General features: G+C 31.8%; 1 protein-coding gene across 1 annotated transcript; it reads right to left on the reverse strand.

Moving 5' to 3' along the window:
• Positions 1-5363: 5363 nt before the first annotated feature.
• LOC143077968 (perlucin-like) lies at positions 5364-19594 on the reverse strand. Its single transcript, XM_076253011.1, has 6 exons — positions 19450-19594; positions 17922-18010; positions 16100-16190; positions 11301-11498; positions 6689-6764; positions 5364-5491 (listed from the first exon to the last, which is right to left on the reverse strand). Exons 1-6 carry the CDS (start codon positions 19493-19495, stop codon positions 5464-5466), a joined length of 528 nt encoding a protein of 175 aa, XP_076109126.1. The 5' UTR covers positions 19496-19594; the 3' UTR covers positions 5364-5463.
• Positions 19595-22229: the final 2635 nt, after the last annotated feature.

Consider the following 22229-nt stretch of genomic DNA (forward strand, 5'->3'; position numbering starts at 1 on the left):
ATTCTATCATTAGTAAATGACCGATATAAACACACACTTGTTTATATTCGTAAACAAATGATTTGCATATTGATACATATATTTATGTTTTATTAACGAATAAGATACATTAATAATTGTGATGGGCACACGGGGTAGCAAATGAAATACTGAGTTTTCATATTATACTTTAATAAATGGTATACGACACAAATGTAGCAATAATGGATTACACAATGTTAACTGACATTTACAGAATTATATATCATAACCCACACTCAACAACATAACAAGCTTGTTCATTGCCAGTTTAAACGCATTATATAATCAACTTAAGGTGGTACATAATACTACAGAAAGATACAACTATAAAAATCAGCTAAATATTTGAATCTTGTTCTAATATTAAGTAAATATTAAGCTTCTCAATGATCAAAATAAGGTTTTGTCAAACTGCTATAAACCAAATTACTTTTTTAGAGAAAGTGAGTGGTTCGAGTTTATTGAAATATTAATAGATTTTCAATGGGACAAAGCATACATTTTGTCAAAACTTTATGAAAATTAAACGAGCCAAATTAATTAATCAAGGTGTTTGATACCACCTTTAATTTCAACATGACTTTTACCTAACTTGGGAATGTCACATCAATAATTGTTCTATTGCATGCAATGCTTTGAACACATATTGGATATATTCCCCCAATCGCAATTTTCTATAATTTTTTTCTTGTCTCTATAAATTGTGTTTGCGATATGAAATATTTGCTGCTGTAGTTCCACGTTTTCTTTTTTTTTTTTAATATGATTCAAAATATGTATATTGACAATTTAACCTTGTCATAGTGTTTCTTTGAAAATATTCTAAATTCAAAAAATGTGCATGCTTTTTGCTACTTAACTTGTGATCTGCAAAACACCAATACTTTCTTGTCAAAAGACTTTGCTGTTATATATTTCAGTATTTGTATTCCCTCCCTCTTCCCTCAACAGTACAACAGTTAAACGTACGTATCGGTATTAATGTCAACATTTATTAAATTATAAATTCTGTATCGATTTTGTCAGTTAAAGGGAAAAAACACCATATAGAACTATCTGATTTGTGTACTTAGGCGAGTGTCAAAATTGTTGTTACCCTTGAACAATGCTATACTGAGCCGACGTTAAACTATTAACGACACTTAAGGTTCTGAATATGAGCTCTGTCGATAGAAAGGAACACAACAACACAACAGTTAAAAGTACGTATTGGAGGTTTGAAGGTTAATAAACAATAAAATATATATCAGCTATACGAGATCAATAAATTAGTTAACATGATATGACGTCCCAGTCCACTATTCTAAGTAGTATGTATTACTGTTAAAAACTTTCGAATCGTTTGCGTTTTGGGGAAATATCGTAAAAAACTAAAATACATGTGGATAGAATAAATTGTAAATAGCAAAAAAAATATAAGAAAATATAAAGATCACACCAAACATTAACCCTAAAAGCGTGGCTATTCATCAGACATCCCCTAGAAAAAAGGGTTATTTTCCTGCTATAGAAAGGTAAAAGAAATAATGAATAAACGTTTTTCAACGAAAAGGGGGAAATAATGTATGTAAAGCTAGCAGCTGGTTAGTTATCCGATATTCGATATTTAATAACTTTTTCCTAGAAATCGGTTTATATTAAAGTTTTGTTTTGATTTTAAGTAATGAAATTTGCATATTGATAACATTGGAAGCATTTTACATACAGTTTAATTTGACTTCTTTTTATATAATGCTAGTGAAAACTCGAGGCATAAATTTTCCCTCAAAATATTATACATATCGCTATAAAAGCACTCACCTTTGTTTATTAATCAATTGTATTGATGTGTTAAATGAATGAAAGAATACACTTTATTTTTTTAAATCACATAATTCATAATTAGCCATGATTTCTAACAATCTACTAGCAGATATATCGACCAAACATTTTTGGAATATAAACTGTTAAAATGGGACGAGGATTAGATTTTTTTTAATTAATGTCGGTCAACATGTTTCATTGTTTTCTACATTTTAAAGTTTCTTTACACACAATTTCTACAATTATACTTACTGACTCTAAAAGGTAAACTTTCGATTATTTTTAATAGTTTTAAATAATGGATTGTTTAAATTATCAAGTCATTTTATTTAGGTAAACAACAGTAATTTTATTGAAAGTTTCATCTACAATATTATACATTGACACAATGATAACATTAAAGGAGTAGGAAAATCAAGTATAGCCTGCAGTGATGTAAATGTCTATTTAATATTAGTACTTCTTTTAAACACACATGTAGTCATGGGAAGAAACAGTGCCATCGACCTAATGTCAAAAAAAGTCTTCCGAATTTAGTTTGGCACATAAGAGCTTTGGTTACCTTCTTTCACATCTTCATCATTCACTAGGGTTACATTAAATAGGAACTATTCTTTTTTCATTGCCTGTTAATTTTATAAAATTTTCGAGAGATTATGCACTGGATAAAGGATGCATAAATACATTTTCTCAAATCTACGGACTGATCAGTATAATTTGTGATATAGCTCTTTTCCGTCTTATCAATACAGTTAGCTCGGAACCTTTACATGCAGACAAGATGACATTCCTTCCTGTTCAGTTTACCAATAAAGCATATATAAGCAAGCATTGCAGGACCTTGATTTGGAACAATACTTTTAAAATAAAATCTGACATATCACTGTTCCCACTCGTCTTATAATAACAGACTCTCTGGGCATGTTATTACTGAAGATCTAACCATTATACAACATGAACAACTCCAAAAGTTTATATCTCACGGTCCCGAATTTAGAGAACACCAACACATCAATTGGAACCATAACATCAAAATAATTATGTCTTCCATTGAGAACTACGCTAGAACATGGGCTAAAAGAAAAGAGGTTGAACTGGACACGTTTTTAGAATGGGTCAAATTAAACAGGTCTCTGCTAAAACGTCGCATTCATAAGTTGAAAAACTGTGTGAATGAGCGATCAAAGTCTGTTTCAGAGACAAAGAGGCTGTGACATGTCCTTCATCTCTTCACGATTAGTATGTTGTTGTTTCTGCGGACAAAACACCAAAAACCATTGTCTTTGTATGTACTACTTTGTAAAAGTATTAGGAATAAAAAAAGCACTTATCTAATTTCACATACAAAAACATATCATTTGACAAGAATGACATTTTTGGCGAATCACAAGTCCTTCATGGCGTCAATAAAAATTACAACGAACAGCCAATCACCTTGCTTGTATTGGATACACATTTCCGTATAAAAAAAACAACGGAACATTTCCGACTCATTCGGATGTTTTTCGAAGGAATTGTCCATTAGATTGACAAAGATTCTATCCGGAGTAAAGAAGGGTCTTTATTAATACCGTGAAACTGTCTACCCGCGTAGTTATATTAACCTTTTGTGGATTCTTAATTTTCTAAAGAACTTCCAAATGATATCAAATCTCGGTCTTTTTTTCTATATAAATTAGTTTTATCAAAACTTTTGATTTTTCAACCCTGTATACCACCATTCCCCATATGAAATTGAAAAATCGACTGACAGAAATAATCCACAATTCTTTTCAACATAAAAATGGCAGCATACGCTATAAATTTATTACTTTTGGATACTGTACGCCATATTTGGTGGGGATTCGTGATGCTTAGTATTTAGTTTTTCTGTGTTGTGTTTTTTGTACTATTATTTGTCTGTTTGTTTGGTTTTGTTTTTTTAGCCATGGCATTGTCAGTTTATTTTCAATCTTTGAGTTTGACTGTCCCCTCCGGTATCTTTCGCCCCACCCTTGTTATTAGTAAACAAAGAGATAAAATATGCTTCAAAGAGGAACAAGTGATCAATATTCTGGAGTTTCTTATGGACAACAGTTTCATATTTGTTGAAATCTCAGGTAGAATTTTTCAACAAATTGTCGGCATTCCTTAGGGAACGAACTTTGCGCCTTGCCTTGTCGATTTTTTCTATTTTCATATGCGTCCTTCAGACACTTGTCACAAACGAGAAGACCAAAGAAGCCGGATCCTTCAGATCCTTTGATTTCACATTCAGATATATTGATGATGTTCTTTCAATTAACAATCCAACTTGTTCTGCTTGAAACCATAAATATATCATCCAGAACTAGAATTTAAAGACGTAACAGACAGGAGTTTTTACTCATTATACCTTAAACTTGACCTAAGATATAAGATAATAACCAGAATCTTTGACAAACCAGACGATTTCAATTTTTAAGTTATAAATTTCCCCAACCTTAGTAGAAATATTCCATTTTTACCTACATATGAGATGTCGTTTCCCAACTCATTCGGTATTCAAGAGGTTGCAGCTGCTATTAAGACCTTTTAAGACGTAACCAGTGTCTGAGCAGAAAATGGACAAACTGGGTTAAGCAAAAGAACGTCTTCCTTCTTTTTTTAAACTTTATCAGAAGATAAGAAGACTTTGTAATAACTATTTCGTATCAACTTCAATTCATACATGATAGTCTTGAAGTATAGATACTAGGTATTCGCGTTGTTTATCATATTAATATCATGTTATTCTGTTCTGTTATTGTTCTTTGTAAAATTATTACTTTTACAGTTTAATACTTCTTCTTTTTGGCGTGGGTCGGTACTTCCTGTTATTGTATTATTTTGCTGTAGTAAATTTGTGTATTCTTGTCTTTCATTGTTTTTATGGGTTTTGTCCATGTGACATTAAATTTTTCCTGTTGACATATTTGTTTGTTTTATAGAGATTATTACACAATGTTGATTTTTTTTTACATGTTTACATATGATGTCTGTTTGTTTTGTCCACACATTGTAGTCAATATCATGAAATTTTAATGCGAATGTCATACAAGTGAAAGGTTCAATATCATCAGACACAAGATTTAATTCGCCCATTTTCTACGTAAAGAATTGACTGTACCAACTGCAAGTGTCTAATATTAGCGTTGTTATCATTCGTTTGATGTGATTCATATAGCTTTTGATTTTGCCATGTGATAAGAGAATTTCATCGGTGGTCTTGGGCTGTTTAATTCTATCTTATTTTTGGGAAATCTTTTTTAGAAATTCAAATGTGACGTCACCAAGTGCGTTGATGACTTTGGCTAACTCGGCTGATGTGCTGGTTTAAGTTGTTTCTTGTAATCTATCCGTTTTTATTCTGTAGTTAGTCATCACTTCGGTTTTATCATGTGTATCTATTATATAGTCAATTTATAAAATTTACTGTTTGCAAAAGTATGAATTATTCCAAATTATAAGGAGGTTCTTTTCCCAGACGAAAAATAGGAAATAATATACATTCAACATATCATAAACTTTTGTTCGAAAACTAGATTCTCATTAGCATTTTATTAATGAAGTCTCATTCAATATCACAGTAGGTTAATCTTATCATTTTATTTCTATAAACCTATTTACTGCTGTATCTGTTCATCCTATAAGATGAGCCCCACTGTGACTGAAAAGACAAAGATTGTAACAACAACAGGGAAAAGTAATAGGTCTTTTTAAAAATAGTAATGATCTTATAAGAAATAGTATAACATATTGTCGACGTGTCATACAATAGCAACCAAAGACAAACCCCTTTGACGTTGTTTTCATTTTGTTTCAACATTTTTTTTTTTAAAACAGACATATCAGATAAACAAAACTTCATGATATATACTTTTGTCAAAAACAATATATATATTTTAAGATTTATACTCTTTACATGAACAACTTTTGCTGGAATTCCTGGACTCCTTTTCTAAAACGTTTTTATACTGAAGGAACTATGAAATTCCTAAGGTTATGGCACTATGCATATATTAAGTCTTATCAACATCAAAGAGAGAATCAAATAACATTAAATCGAATTTGAATATTTATCAGATCATCTCATTCATCTTTTTGTCATAAATCTGTTAATATTAACATTTAAATAAAGCTACCATTCATGTGACCTACCGAATTAGACTTTGACCTTTATTTGTGACATTTTTATCTATTGTGTCTGTTTGTTTTGTTCACGCATCATTATCATTATTATTACATTTGATGCGACTGTCGTACAAGTGATAGGTTTAGCGCTATAACACTAGGTTCAATCCACCATTTTCTACTTTGAAAATGCCTGTACTAAGTCATGAATATGACAGTTCTTGTCCATTCGGTTTTGATGTGTTTTGTCATTTGATTTTGCCATGTGATTTTGGACTTTCCGATTAGATTTTCCTCTGAGTTTTTACTTTTTTTTTAGATACTATCATTGATAAATGGGTTTTTTTCAGCTCGATCTGAAGACATAGTAGATTTTAACATATAGCAGATATTGTGTTCAACACATAATACAATGAATTGATTCAGTATGTTGTACTTAAAATCAGAGGAAATGTCTAATTTGGTCAACCAGGATGAAAATTAGGATATAAAGAACTAGGAAATAATTTCAGAGATAAATAAAACGGGCATGGCCTCACAGACATGTGGAAGCCTTCTAGTATTCATATGTTTCATTGGACTTTACTTCTATTTTCTCGTTGTCGCGTTGGATAGACAACGTAATCAAAGCTGGTGCTGCTTCTTCATATATTAATAAATATAAAGATTTTGTAAAACACTTAAATGTTAGTTTTTTCACAATGGTCAAAGTAAGGATAAAATATCTTCTTACCTAGGGTCTTTCATTTCACAGATATACATGTTTTTAGGAGAGTCACATTTCACATCGTCCCAGTTACTTTCAAAGTCTTTGAAAATAAAGATGATAATACCGTTAAAATGCTTTTGTTGACTTATCAGAACCAGCGTTTATCACCTAATATGATATAATGTATTTGGATAATGAGTTATAATATGCTCGCCAATTAGACAACTGTCTGTCATATTTACATGAAGTAGATGTAAGCAAATTATAGGTGTTTCAAACGTTTACTCGTATATAATATACTTAATTTTGGGGAATTTTGAAAATTTTCTAATACGAACTTTCGAATAAAGGAGAAAAGACAGGTTTACTGTATTTTTTTCCTGTTTACACGCGAGTACAAACCAATTTTTTATGTTTATAATGTTAATCCTGCAATTTCATTAGGTTCAATCCTTCCTTTAGAATACTTAAGGCAAATTTAGAAATGATATACGGACGCATACAATTCATATACTATTTTTAACAATTCGTTGGCATTATGTCGACACCACTGCTGTTCAGACTAAAAGTCCCCGAAAGTAGTCAGGGTAGTTGTTCTATTATGATTTGCACGTTGCTTTCTTAATTGTCCGTATCTAAATTCGAAATTATCAAGATACTGCGGTCTTGACTTTTTATGCCCCAATTATAGGCATTATGTTTTCTGATCTGTGCGTCCGTCTATTCGTCCGGTTGTTCGTTCGTTCGTCAGTTCGTTATTCCGTCCGTCTGTCCAGCTTCAGGTTAAAGTTTTTGGTCAAGCTAGTTTTGGATGAAGTTGTTGAAGTCCAATCTACTTGAAACTTAGTAAACATGTTCCCTATGATATGATCTTTCTAATTTTAATGCCAAATTAGAGATTTTTCCACATTTTGACGGTCCATTGAACATAGAAAATGATAGTGCAGATGGGGCATCTGTGTACTTTGGGCACATTCTTGTTTGTGGTGTATTTCCAATTGTGATTACTTTTTGTTGTATATTTGTGCAATCTTAATGTGAATTAAATTGGTGTCAAACTATGTCTCATGCAGTCAGTCATATTTTCTTCTTATTAAAAATAGATACCTCACACGCAGCCTTCCTACAAATGTTTAGCTAAGAGTAAAATATACAGAATTGTTTTTTCTTATTACAACTTCACTTCAAATCAAGATACTAAAATTGAAGAAGAAAACTTCTTACCAAAGTATTTTGGACGGTTCATATTTAAAATAAAGACTACAATTATCAATATATAGTAATAAGAAGATGTGGTATGGAAGTCAAAAAGACAACTATACATTCAAGTCATAATTTGTAAACGTAAACCAGTATAGGTCAAAGTACATATAAATAGAATAATGATAGTTTTGCTTTTGATATTAAAATTGAGAATGGAAATAGGGGAATGTGTCAAAGCGAAAACAACCCGACCATAGAGCTGATTTTATCAGCAAAAATATCAAGCGAGCCCGAAAGGTCGAGCTGATATCCGAGTTGATGAAGTCTGTATAAAAATAAAATACCATTATTCTTTTTATCGGAAAAGCTCTATGTTATTATTAAAGAATTTGAAATAAAATAAATTAATAAGTAAAACTACTTTAACGCGTACAAAACAAAACGCTGGCTTCGTTGTTTGGATGCATGAATAGGACAAGTGCATTTCATTCATAAATTAAAGTGGATGGTATGAAAATATATACAATATTTTCAAGTTTCAAGTCCTATCTATGATATTGAAAATGTATACAGTAAGATCAAAGGGGAAATGTACTAATTGTTGATAAATATATAGATTCTACCATTGTATCGAGTGGGATACGATATTTATCGATTCTCTTTAGTCAAGTTTTATATCGTAAATGCAGGCATGTCGAGCGTTTTAATTGAAAACATGTAACCGTCAAGGGTAGAGGAATATCTTATTTTACGAATCTAGTTTCTCTTATAGTTTTTATACGATACACAGACAAAGGTAAGCCTTGTTTCCCACGTATCTTCAAACCGATGTTTTTTCCAACTTTCAATGTGAATTTGTCAGACATGGTCTCTTGATTTTTTAAATACAGGGATTATAAAATTGTTCTAAAAACGCGCGTAAAAGATTCATCTGTCAATAAAAGATCATTTGTGACATTCGAATAAAAACAATTAAAACTAAACTAAGTACGAAGTTGACGAAAATTCCTTTTAAAACGTATTTAAGTTTGAAATGGACATTTTGCTAATAAAAGCATCTAGAAAGCCTAAAAATTATTAAAGGTATATGTCAGTCTTGTGTCAATAGTCAGTTTAATCGTCCACTATTAGGTCAGTCTGTTGAGTCGATTCTTTTGCAGTCAATTCAGTATTGTGAACTAACCCATTTCTCTAAGTCAGTCTATTGTTCAATACAAGCAAATTTCTGTTATTCAAACAGCGAAAAATATTATCATAAAATTCATAATAGTGATGACAATGACATCCTTTGGTGTGCTCAGTAAACAATTCGCTAGCTCAGATCGGATTAACGTTTGTCTAGTATGCTAACGAATAGTTATTTTTAAAATGGTTATATTTTTGTTCAGGGTTGCCAATGTTTCACGTCGTCTAGTTTGCCCCCAACCCTTTTTCATTTAAATATTTGAATTGCATCCGATTTCCTTAAACAGATTTTCAATATGTAGCAAACTTATCCTCCCACAAATAATGTTATTAATGTCGTTTACACACAAATAAATCTGGGCGATTTGACCGGCTTTTATACTGAATGAGTTGCAATGCATGACGGTCTACTATTGGTTCACAACACTCTATTGCTTCATGACATACAACACTCTATTGCTTCATGACATACAACACTCTATTGCTTCATGACATACAACACTCTATTGCTTCATGACATACAACACTCTATTGCTTCATGACATACAACACTCTATTGCTTCATGACATACAACACTCTATTTCTTCATGACATGACATACAACACTCTATTGCTTCATGACAAACAACACTCTATTGCTTCATGACATGACATACAACACTCTATTGCTTCATGACATACAACACTCTAGTGCTTCATGACATGACATACAACACTCTATTGCTTCATGACATGACATACAACACTCTATTGCTTCATGACACACAACACAATTATCTTCACATTGCGGACAATATTTTTTCTTGATACCTTTTTCTACATTTGTGTTTGCCTTTACAATACACAATATTTAGTTCTATGCTCAAATTCACAAATCATCCATTTGTATCTTTAAATATGAAACGCGTTGTTTAAATATTTAATGTTTAAGGCTTTAAAAACTCGAACCTCTATTATAATGAGAAAAAAAAATCAGATATGGAAAAACATATATACCCGAACTATTATCACAACAATCACAAGGAGGAATGCATAGACTGAATGTATTCGTTCACGAATAAGCATTCAATTGACAAAGGAAAAAACAAACCACAATAATCAGTCTTTCGTGGTTCCTAAAAGAGGGGCGAAATATACCAGAGCGACAGTCAAACTAATAAATCGAAAAAAAATGACAACGCCATGACTAACAAAATAAAAAGACAAACAGACAAATAATAGTACAAAAGACACATCATATCAAACTAAAGACTAAGAAAGATGACTCCCACCTGAAAATGAGGGCGATATATGGTGCTCAGGAAGGGAAAGAAAGTTGTTTACCCAGAGATGTTCGCCACAGGTCAATCTGATCGATATAGGAATCACTCTCAGGAGTGTTTATCAATCAATGTGAGATTAGATCCATACAATCACCTCCAAATTCAAAAAAAGAAATCCGGAGAAATGATTTTTCATTTTTGGTACCTAAATATTATATCATTGGAAACAGGATGGAAAATATACTACATACAAAATTACGACACATATTTAGTCCTTTAAAAGGTGATTTATACAGAGTTAATTTAGTAAATGACCCAAGTTGAGAATGTTGGTGTCCATTAGTAAAACTTTTAGGAATGTTGGTCCTAAATGCTCTTCAACTTCGTACTTTATTTGGCCTTTTTAACTTTTTTGGATTCGAGCGTCACTGATGAGTCTTTTTTTAGACGAAACGAGCGTCTGGGGTATATTAAATTTAGTCCTGGTATCTATGATGAGTTTATTTAGAAGATTCGATTCATTTTTCCTTAAAATTGCCACTCTACATAACCTTTAGAAATCAGCGTTTTAAAAACATTCAACACTTAGCTAATATCTCCATAGAACATATTTTATTTGTAACAGACGAAATTACTGTTGAACAAAACACAATCCTTTTCAGAAATGTACATAGTTATATACGCCATACAAAAATATTCATTGATTAAAATTGCTGTACTCGTATCAGACTGTTATACTGTTTAAACATACTATATCTATTGTACATATTTTTCTTATTGTACTGAAATGTGTAATTGCTGTCATCTTGAAATTTTGTATATTGTACTTATATAGAGCGGATTATCTTAAGTTGTTATAACTTGTATCCAATCCTATTGTATATTTAGACAATAAAATATGTTTAAACTAATGCTTAGAAGTTAGTGCGAACCGATTGATCATAGATCCCTTTCTGTTGATTTCTTATTATGTATATGTACTTACGCCAGTCGGATCTCATATTGATTGATAAACACTCCTGAGAATGATTCATATATCGATCAGGTTGGCCTGTGGCGAACATCTCTGGGTAAACAACTTTCCCCGTACTCTCCCACACCCAGTCGTAATCAAGATTGTGGTCAGTTGCTCCAAGATAGTAAATTGGTTTATTGTCCCCAGTCGGATGTGAAGTTGCGTAACCTGTCAATATACTCATTCATATTTACATTACAATCAAAGGATTCATTCATTTACAGTCTTTTGTTTACAGACTTAACATTCTTTTTATTCTTAACAGGTTTTTTATTCATAAATACTCAACAATACATTTAAAAAAAATACTAACATCCTCCATCATGTTAATATGTCTGTCCGTGAAAGGAACTTTCACAAACAATGTCTTTGTGTGATTGTATACGCTTTGAAGAATTAGTGTGGTGTTCGTGGAAGATATTTTGGAAGTCTATGATCTATAACTTAAAAAATACTTTAGACTCAGAGCAAATAAACTCATCATAGATACAAGGATTGAAATTTTGTATCTGCGCACGTCGCGCGTTTTGTCTATTTTAAAGTAGAAAAGGCTAAATAAAATGATTTAGAGCCTTTATAGTATACTTTTTTTTAAAATAGCATTAGAATAACTATTATGGTCTCATTCACGATTACCCCACACCTCCTTTGATTTGTTTCTTTAATCATGAAGTCATTATAGAATTAAAAGCATCAAGTACAACCATACTAGATAAATCATATACAAACAGAACCGTTACAAAATAGAAGACTTGTATTCTATTCACAAATGTGGCGATTATGTTTATATTAAACTAATTGTCCATTTAGACAATGTTAAATAATGTTCTAACATTAAATGATAATGCTGTACTAATTATTTTAACCATTTACAGTACTTATCAATATTCATAGTATGAATTCCAAATATTTTCAAAAGATATGGTATAAAATTTAAATTGTTGATATACCTTGTTTCTATTATAATATATCTTTACGTGTACAACATAATTATATATATGTTAGCGGCAATAAGTGAAAGTAGCCATTAAGCTTAAATCATAGGCAATAAGCCAACGCCTAGGCAGTAAGTTTATTGCCTAACTGATGTTAGGCATAAGCCTTAAATGTTTAAGCTTAAATTCTGCAAAATGTGTGCAGGCATTAAGCTTAATGCCTAAAATATAAACACGAGAACTTGCATAAGCCCGGTCCTATAAGATATTCTTAAAACAGAAATTAGGATAAAGTTAGGACCGAATACGACATGTTTCAGCATGCACAGTGAAGCTTTCTGATGATTATCTTAGCTAGGTTGCCCTAACCGCTGTCCTAAGTAAAAGAAGATAGCAAATGAAAAATCGAAATATTGTATCAAATTTAACCAATTCAAACTATAATTTGAAATAAGATTTATAATCAGAAATAAGTTATTAGGGAATAAATAATTTTGATATTATAATTCCACATTTAAACTCCATGAAACAAAACATATGTGTAAAAAACGGCAAGATGAGTAACTTTCATAAAAAAAAGCCGGACCGAATAGAGGAATAGAGTGAAAAATAAAAAGGATAGACAGAGATTAAAAAACAATTGTAGGACAAATTTGTCATCCTAGCTCTCCTTTTAAAAATCAAATGGTAGCTCTGTAAAGTAAATGCAACCAATACAGACCATATTTGTTTATAAAATAACCACCTAAGTTTAATCTAAAGTTAGCTCCATTCTAAGACCATTTTAAGACACCTTTATTGGTATGTTACAGTCAGGACAATTCCTAAAATATTTACTTAAGTTGCGACATGTTTGATAAACCGACTTAGGGCTAAGATATATGGTAAGTTGGTTTGAGGACACGTTCTCATCCTAAGACTGCTTCGATAAACAGGCCACTGAAGTTTAAAATGTCATCTACCGGAAATACAATATGTTATTTATATTAAAACTCATCAAATAAAACTTTAAAAATATGGAAACGTGATAGAAATTTGTGTTAAAATGATTTTTTATCACAGGTTGTAGAGCAGTTAACAAAACAAATTACTTATCCAATAAAAAACAATTGGAAAATAGTGTGAGCAAAAAATCATATATTGATTTTGTCTACCTTTGACCAGTTCAAACCAACTCAACTTGTAGAGTGTATGAGTTAATTTAGTTTTTTTAACAACTACAATTACTAATTAAAAGAAATTTACTGAAATTTGAAAATCTGTCAAATGATTGTTTATTAATACATGCAATTTTAGGAATATAATTATGAGACTGCTCTATATCAAGAATAAATCACCAAATATGCAAATATTCTAGAGTTCACTTATTGCCTAAAATTATGTTCGGCAATAGGATGAATAATCATCATCAGATTTCAGGAAATAAGCTTATTGCCACAAAATTTCAGGCAATAACTTAATGCCTATGAGTTAGCTTATTGCATTGAATTTAAGCTAAATGCATAATTTCACTTATTGCCGATAACATATACACCTTGAAAACGGGTTTCTAATTTATTTCTAGAAATGAAGAGTAGAAAATAAAAAAAATGTTGGTTTTCACAATTATTTACAAGGAAAACACATGGAGTTTTATCATCTTCTTATGATGTATATTGCATGCTTATCATAGATACCTAAGATAGCCGGGGTTTAGTAGTTACCGCATCGGACTACAAATGTAAATGCTCTTTTTTTCCGAAGTTAGAAAGTTCCGGGCGAAAAGAACTAACTAGCCGAAAAGTTTTGGAGGAAATTATTAACTAGTTCTGCCTCTGGTTTAAAAGTTCCACCGTAACAAAGTGACTAGTTGAAAAGTTCCAACGGAACATATCAACTAGCTATATAGTTAGAAAGTTCCTTTTTGCCAAATTAGTCAAAACGGAAATAACAAACTAGCACAAAAGTTCCAACGGAACTTATCAAGCAGGCAGAAAGTTCCATTTGGATAATTGATGCAAAGTGAAAGTGCAACATATTATATTTGAACATTTGTTCCTCTTTGTTAGGGTTAGGGTTAGGGTTAAGGTTAACTATTCAACTAGCTACATTAATCCGGGACTTTTCAACTTGCTACTTTTTTCATAAACTTTTCGACTGCACTCGGTATAAAACAACTAGTTGAAAAGTTCCATCGGATCGAAATAACTAGTTGAAAAGTTCCGCCGGAACAAATTAACTGACGAAACATGATGTCTGTTACACAAACACGAAGGTTCCTGGTTCGATCCGCGTTCCGAGGAAATATAATCAGGGACTGACTATTTTTCGGCCTTTCCTCGAAAGCATGGTGTTTAGAAACGATGAAAGTCCTCGGAAAGGAACGGTAAATGGCTGCCCCGTTATAAGAGAGAGCAAAATCTCTTGCCCGTAAAAGACACCCCTGTAGATTTCGAAAAAAGGTAGTCTAATGCTGCTACATGGTAGCACTCGAAACTGAAAAGTGGAAGGGATTATGATTAGTTTTAGTAACATGTTTCTAAATCCACTATACATAAATATTCTTAAAACAAAAGTGATACATAAATACTAGTCGATGACAAACTCACAACTCCATCGTATAAAAAGCTTACTAAAAGACAAACAATTGTATAGACACTTATGTCTGATGAGTAATATCGATCCCATATAAAAAAAAACGGAAGGATATCATGTTCTCTTGAACAGTTAGGAACTCCTGTTCTACATATTACATCCTGTATGTTGCTCATGTAAATACACACTCGATGTAAGATAAATGGTTATAAATGATGACTTGCATTTACTTGATTCATATTATATTATATATATAATCAATGCTGACTTGAACACATTTAACTAGATACCAGAGGGACAGTCTAACTCGTAGATCGAAAAACTGACAACGCCATGACTAAACATGAAAAAGACAAACAGACAAATTAAAGAACACAACATACAACATAGAAAACTAACGATTAAGCTACACAAACCCCACCAAAGCCTAGGCGTGATCTCAGGTGCTCCGGAAGGGTGAACAGATCCTGTTCCACATGTTTAACATGATTGTCACGACGGGTGCCATTAGTAGAATAGTATCTGCTTATTCTTTTTAATATAAGCACTTAAGATTACACCAGTATTTGATGTGGTTCTTATCGTTATTATTCAATAATGTATATTGTATGCTGTTGTCATTCAGTTATTCTTTTTCTTCTTTTACCATGGCTTTGTCGGTTTGTTTTCCTTTTTACTCATGATAGTTATCAAAGGTACCAGGAGTATAGTCTGATACGCCACACGCGCGTTTTGTCTACATAAGACTTAGTGACGCTCATATCCAAAAAGTTATAAAGCAAAACAAGTACAAAATTGAAGGGCATTGAGGACCCCAAGTTCCAAAAAGTTGTGACAAATACGGCTAAGGTCAAAAGTTATCAAAAATACCAGGTTTATAATTTAATACGCCAGACGCGCGTTTCGTCTACATAAGACTAATCAGTGACGCTCAGATAAAATATGTTATAAAGCCAAACAAGTACAAAGTTGAAGAACATTGAGGACCCAAAATTCCAAATAGTTGTGCCAAATACTGCTTAGGTAATCTATTCTTTGGATAACAAAATCCTTAGTTTTTCGAAAAATACAACGTTTTGTAAATAAGAAATTTTAAACATTACCATATAATTGACATTCATGTCAACACCAATCTATGCCTGGGATAGGAAAATCCTTAGTTTTTCGAAAAATTCAAAGTTTTGTAAACAGTTAATTTACAAAAATATGTTCAAATATAACTTTTGTATATTTGGCCTCTCTTTTCAATAAGGATCTTACTGTGATCTCTCTTAATAAGTTTGACTAAAAACTCGTGAGTGTCAAAACTGTGGTCCTCTGCTAAGTGGGCACCAAGATGGTGACAACGGTCCTAGAAGATAAAAGAAAAGTATTTAGAATTTGCTTTGAACTACATCATCATAAAACAAACACGAGTTTACAATATTATTTGGGTTGATACTCTCTGTTACTTTTGTTAATGGCTTTGTTGAGTAGCATATCTTCCTAATCTATTGATCACGTTTATGTATAAAATCTTTGAACAATTATATAGCTGATATATCAGAATGTCGAGAAGCATGATTTCATACTAAGTACTTTTAGCTTGCCTTTATCAACAGTTCAAACTTTCTTTGATACAGTATTGTGTTTCTAGTTTTGATTGAACCGTATCTATATTAACATTTCAATGAAGTGGATGTAGGCAATTTAAGGCAACTATTTGGCCTTCAATACGGATGAAAACCCATACCGTACAGTCGGTAAAATTTTCACGGAATTGACTTCAATATTCTAACAACACCTGCATACGAATTATATATCTCCCAATTGATACGATATTCCTTTAAATCATCCCTTCGTAAGTTTTACAGACGCCATCACGAGTTGATTGGCCGTTTTGAAATAACCGTTTCACAGATGATATCGAATGTGTTCCTTACGTTGTAATTACAATCCCCTTCCCTTTCCACGAATAAGACCAACCGAATAAGCCTATTTACCGGTGTTTATCATAAACGACGGGTGCCGCATGTGGAGCATAATCTGCTTACCCTTTCGCATCTCCCGAGATCAACCCTAGTTTTTTGGTAGATTCGTGTAGCTTAGTTTTGAGATTTCTATATCGTATCATGTGTACTATTATTTGTCTTTCTTCTTTTTTCTTTTTTAACTATGGCGTTGTCAGCTTACTTTCAATTTATGAGTTTGACCGTCTCTCTTATATTTTTTCGCCCCTCCTTTACAATCTGAAATCCTTGATACAAAAACTCTATTTCTAAGCAGGCTAAGAAGGGACGCTCTACCAAGGGAATAGACAGCAAACACAATGTCCGACATAGCGTATCACCCTGGAGATATACATGTATCCACAATATATAGCTGTTACTGGTATTTTGTGTTTCAGCAATGAAAATTTCACATTGTGAAAATTTCTTTTGTCGTAAAACTTTGTTTTCAGGTGATTAATAGTTATCAGAGGTACCAGGATTATCATTTAATACACCAGACGAGCCAGACGCGTGTTTCGTCTACAAAAGAATCATCAGTGACGCTCAGTGATCAACATTGTCTAGTTCTAGAAGCAAATAAAGATATCAAGCAAATTTAACTACAGCATTGTTATCATGTATTTCAAGTTTATTTGGACAGATGCAGTATAATTTGATCTTTTAATTATTCATTTAAATGACAAACAAAACAAATATTCTTCTCCAATTTTCTAGGTCAGCTATTGTTTTACATTGTACTACTGAATAATATCATCTAACAATGACAAATGTTTTGTTTTAGCAAAAGGATTTTCTAATTACACACAAATTAAATTAACTAATTACACAGAGATAATGTGAAGGAAGAATAAAGAAAAATCCAAGGTGAATTATAAAAGGAGAAATTCATAAACCTTACAAAAGCGATCACTATCAATATCAACAAATGAAACAAATGGACAACAACTGTCATACTCATATTTCTTACTTAGTAAAGGCAATAAAAAGAATTCGAACAAGATAAACTAGTACCAATAATAAGAAAATTTCAATTTAGCTTTTTATCAGTTTTTCCATTCATAAAAAAGAATATAATTGTTTACAATGCTTACCCTAGCAGTGTACCATTTTGTTCGTTCTCCAAAGATTTTAAAACATGAACCAGCGTGATAATGCCATCCACTGTGACAACAACTATAACCTTTGGTTTTTAATGTAAAATGCAGATACATTAATACATAAAGATATTGTGTCTATCAAAATACTAAAACATAAAAGCTTTCATGCAAACAATCAAATGTGAATTTTATACTGTTCGTATTTAGATTAGAAAACTATCAATTGGTAATTTTTCAACATATATATTATTGTTCGACTTTTGAAAGAAATCATCTATCTGTTAATATATATCGATTAAAACAAATTATCTTACTACTGTAGTTAAGTAAATTCATGTCCAAAACAAACAAATAATCCTTTTTGTTGCTGTGTACTAGTAAGTTATAATACAAATCTTAATAATACATATTTCCAAGATATGGATTTTTTTAACTTGAGTCAAACAGCATGTAAAAAGTAATATCACAAAAATGCCGTACTCAGGGTAAAAACGGAAAGTCCCTATATCAAAAAGCAAATTCAAAAGCTCAAACACGTCAAACGAATGGATAACAACTGTTATACTCCTGTCTCTTAAACTTTTTGGACAGTTCTACCTAAAACAGTTTTAGACAGTTCTACCCTAACCCTGATCCTGACAGTTCTACCTAGAACTAATTTGTTCAGTTCTACCCAGAACTGATTCTAACAAAACCTCTCACTTGTATGACGGTCGCATAAAATTCCATTATTTTGACAACGAGGTAAGAACAAAAAAAACAGACACAAAGGGTAAAAATGTCAAAATGAAGGAACATCAGTCAATATTGTCTTATAATCTTAACCAGTAGAAAAGCAAATACGTAACAAAGAAAAATAAAAAAGCATATAGACAAAGCATTTACTAGTAAAATGAAAGAAAAGAAAACTGAATTACCATAACACAATAACAGCTTGTATAAGAACAGAGCCACGTCATGTGTAACAAAGATACACAAAAAATCATTTAGACAAAGCACATTTGGAAAATTTAACGACAAGAATACAAAAGATTACCATAGCACAAACACACAATGACGAGATGTATAAGTACTGTGCCACGTCAAATGGATATCACCAAAATAATAACTAAGCAGTAAAAATAATACTATAGAATGCTATTAAAATGACAAACATCGTCAGTACACATAATCTATATTTCATTACCCTCGTGTATTATTTGTGACGTAGATACGGAATATTTATTAACAAAGTTTCGATATCTTCTGCAGAACTTTTTAGAAAAAGAACGAGACGTTCTTTGATTTACATACAATCGATAGCACAAGCAATTGGCGTTTGATTATGCCGTATCAACACATGAAGTATAACTTATCAAAATCCATTCAGGTCAGATTACGCTTTAAGATAATTATAATTTTCAAACTGTAACGCTTATCTAACATATTCTATTTGACATTCAAATTTAATGGTGCCTATCAAAATAAGTGCAAAACATGCATGTAAATGGTAATCGAAAATAAAAGAGTTAAAGATACTTACCGCATACAACCAAAGATATGCAAAATAATGCAAACAAGCTTTTCATTTTTAGATGTATGCCTGTATTTACACGGAGGAAGGCTTTAATAAAAGAAATCGCCTGTATCTAAACGTTTAACACGATTTTCTGATTAAAGCTGATAAAAATCCCTAAATGACATACAGTTACATAATACTGAGTGCACCAGCTTGAATATTTCTCAACTATGTAGATTCTATAAAACTATATTCTTCTTTCAAGCACCGAAGATCACCCCTGGCTATGTTTAAAGGGGTTTGTGTTGCTCATTTTAAATGTTGTTCTTAGTTCTTTTATTTCTTCAATGTTTATGATATATATACTAGTAACAGTCTATACTTTGTCATTTAACATGTGCATACAAGATAGCATTGTTGGTTAATTAACTCCTCATAAGTTTAAGGGCATACGATATAGTTTAGATTCCATATTGAAATTTTGATGAAAATTTGCATATCGACTATTTTTTACCTGATTAAATCAAATATGTAATAAAAAAAACATCTTCATCATGTTCATGTGCTACTTTTTGTGTAAAATGAGGTCAAAATTTCAAATAGTTGTTCAAAATTCGGATATGTTGACGTATTTTTTTTGTAATGTTTTCATTTTAATGTTACATGTAACATTGCGATAAAAGCGGGAGGTTTGGCATGCTAAAAAACCAGGTTCAACCCATCACTTTGTTCTTAAATTGTCCTGTACCAAGTGTTATATTATAGTTCGTCTCTATGTGTGTTACATTTTAGTGTTGTGTTTTTGTTGTGTCGTTGTTCTCCTCTTACATTTGATGCGTTTCCCTCAATTTAGTTTGTAAAATGGATTTTTTTTTTTTGGCAATCGGGTTTCGAACAGCGGTATACTACTGTTGCCTTTATTTACATAACTTCTTTGTTTTTAAAAGATAAACACAAGCTGGTTTATATTAAATTATTTGTGATCTCTAGTTTTCGAATGTATTAGGCAAAATTTCAGGAAACTTTTGTTGGAGTTCTAAGAATAGTTATGTAAATAGAGAGATTTGATTTTAATATGATAAAACACTGAAATACATTATCAAGATAAATACTTACAAAACTAGTAGAATTAAGAGAGAAAGAAAATACTATGTATCAAAATGTTCTATGTGGAATTTTATGAGACTGTCACACAATTAAGTAAAAAGTAAAAACACAAAAATACTGAACTCCGAGGAAAATTCAAAAAGGAAAGTCCAAAATCAAAAGGCAAAATCAAAAGTCCAAACACATCAAACGAATGGATAACAACTGTCATATTCCTGACTTGGTACAGGCATTTTTTAATGTAGAAAATGGTGGATTGAACCTGGTTTTATAGCTAGCTAAACCTCTCACTTGTATGACAGTCGCATCAAATTCCATTACATTGTCAACGATGCATGAACAAAACAAACATACTCAAAGAGTAAAAATGTCAAAAATAGGGGTACAGCAGTCAATATTGTGTTATAAGGACGAGACGTTCTTTGACATACCCTGGTTCATCAACTTTCTGCTCAGACACTGATGACGTTTTACAAAGTCTGAATAGGAGCTGCAAGCTCTTGAATACCTGATAAGCTGGGAAATGTATATTCCTTATGCAGGTGAAGTTATTATATTACTACTAAGGTGGGGGAAATTGATAATTTCAAAATTAAAATCGTCTCGTTTGTCATAGATTCTGGTACTGAGATGACTGTGTATGTCAAATTCGAGGTATAAGTCTAAAAATTAGTTGTTTTTGACAAGTGTCTGAAGGAACTCCGATTCATATGAAAATAAGAAGAGGTCGGCAAGGAGAGGCGCACAGTTCGTTCCCATAGGAATGCCGACAATTTGTTGAAAAAGTCGACCTCCAAATTCAACAAATATGTTGTCAATAAGAAACTCCAGCATACTGATCACTTGTTCCTCTGTGTAGTATGTTTTATCCTTTTGATCCTTATTAACAAAATATGCCTAATGGTATCCCAAAGTGATAAATTTATAGCGTATGCTACTATTTTTATGATGAAAAGCATTGTGGATTATTTCTTTTAGACGGTTTTTCAATTTCACATGGGGAATGGTTGTATACAAGGTTGAAAAATCAAACGTTTTGATAGAACTAATTTCAGAAAAAGACCGAGATTTGAAATTATCCAGAAGTTCTTTAGAGTTTTTAAGAATCCACATATGGTTAATACCACTACGTGAGTAAACAGTTTCACAGTATATATGAAGGCCCTCTTTAACTGCAGACAGAATTTTAGTCAATCTAATGGACAAATCTTTAGTGGAACAAGCAGATGAGCCGGCAAAGTACCGTTGTTTGTACGGAGTTTTGTGAAGTTTAGGTATCCAATACAAACAAGGTAAGTCCTCCGATTTGTTGTTCAATCCAATGTTCATAGAAGCCATGAAGGACTTATAATTCGCCAAAATCTCATTCTTGTCAAATGATATGTTTTTGTATGTGGGATTACCTGAGTGCTCATTTCAAGTAAGATACTGAGCTAACTAGAAAACCAGGTTTAATCCACCATTTTCTACAGAAGTAAATGCCTTTAACCAGTCATGAAAATGACGGTTGTAATCCATTCGTTTAACGTGTTTCAGCTTTTGATTGTGACATTTGATTGGGGACTTTCCGTTTTGAATCGTCCTTGGAGTTCGCTTATTTTGTGATCCTATCATAGGTAACATGTTTACTAAGTTTCAAGTTAATTGGACTTCAACTTCATTAAAAACTACCTTGACCTAAAACTTTAACCAATGCG

This window comes from Mytilus galloprovincialis, chromosome 6 (genome assembly GCF_965363235.1).
Source record: "Mytilus galloprovincialis chromosome 6, xbMytGall1.hap1.1, whole genome shotgun sequence".
Taxonomy (NCBI): Eukaryota; Metazoa; Mollusca; class Bivalvia; order Mytilida; family Mytilidae; genus Mytilus; species Mytilus galloprovincialis.

Bases quoted from the DNA above. Each gene is read 5' to 3' on its own strand.
- LOC143077968 (XM_076253011.1), bottom strand. From the start codon at position 19,495: ATGAAAAGCTTGTTTGCATTATTTTGCATATCTTTGGTTGTATGCG. The intron at 18,011-19,449 runs GTAAGTATCTTT...TAAAAACCAAAG, and splicing joins CATATCTTTGGTTGTATGCG to GTTATAGTTGTTGTCACAGT. The intron at 6,765-11,300 runs GTAAGTACATAT...TTATTTTCAAAG, and splicing joins CAATATGAGATCCGACTGGC to ACTTTGAAAGTAACTGGGAC.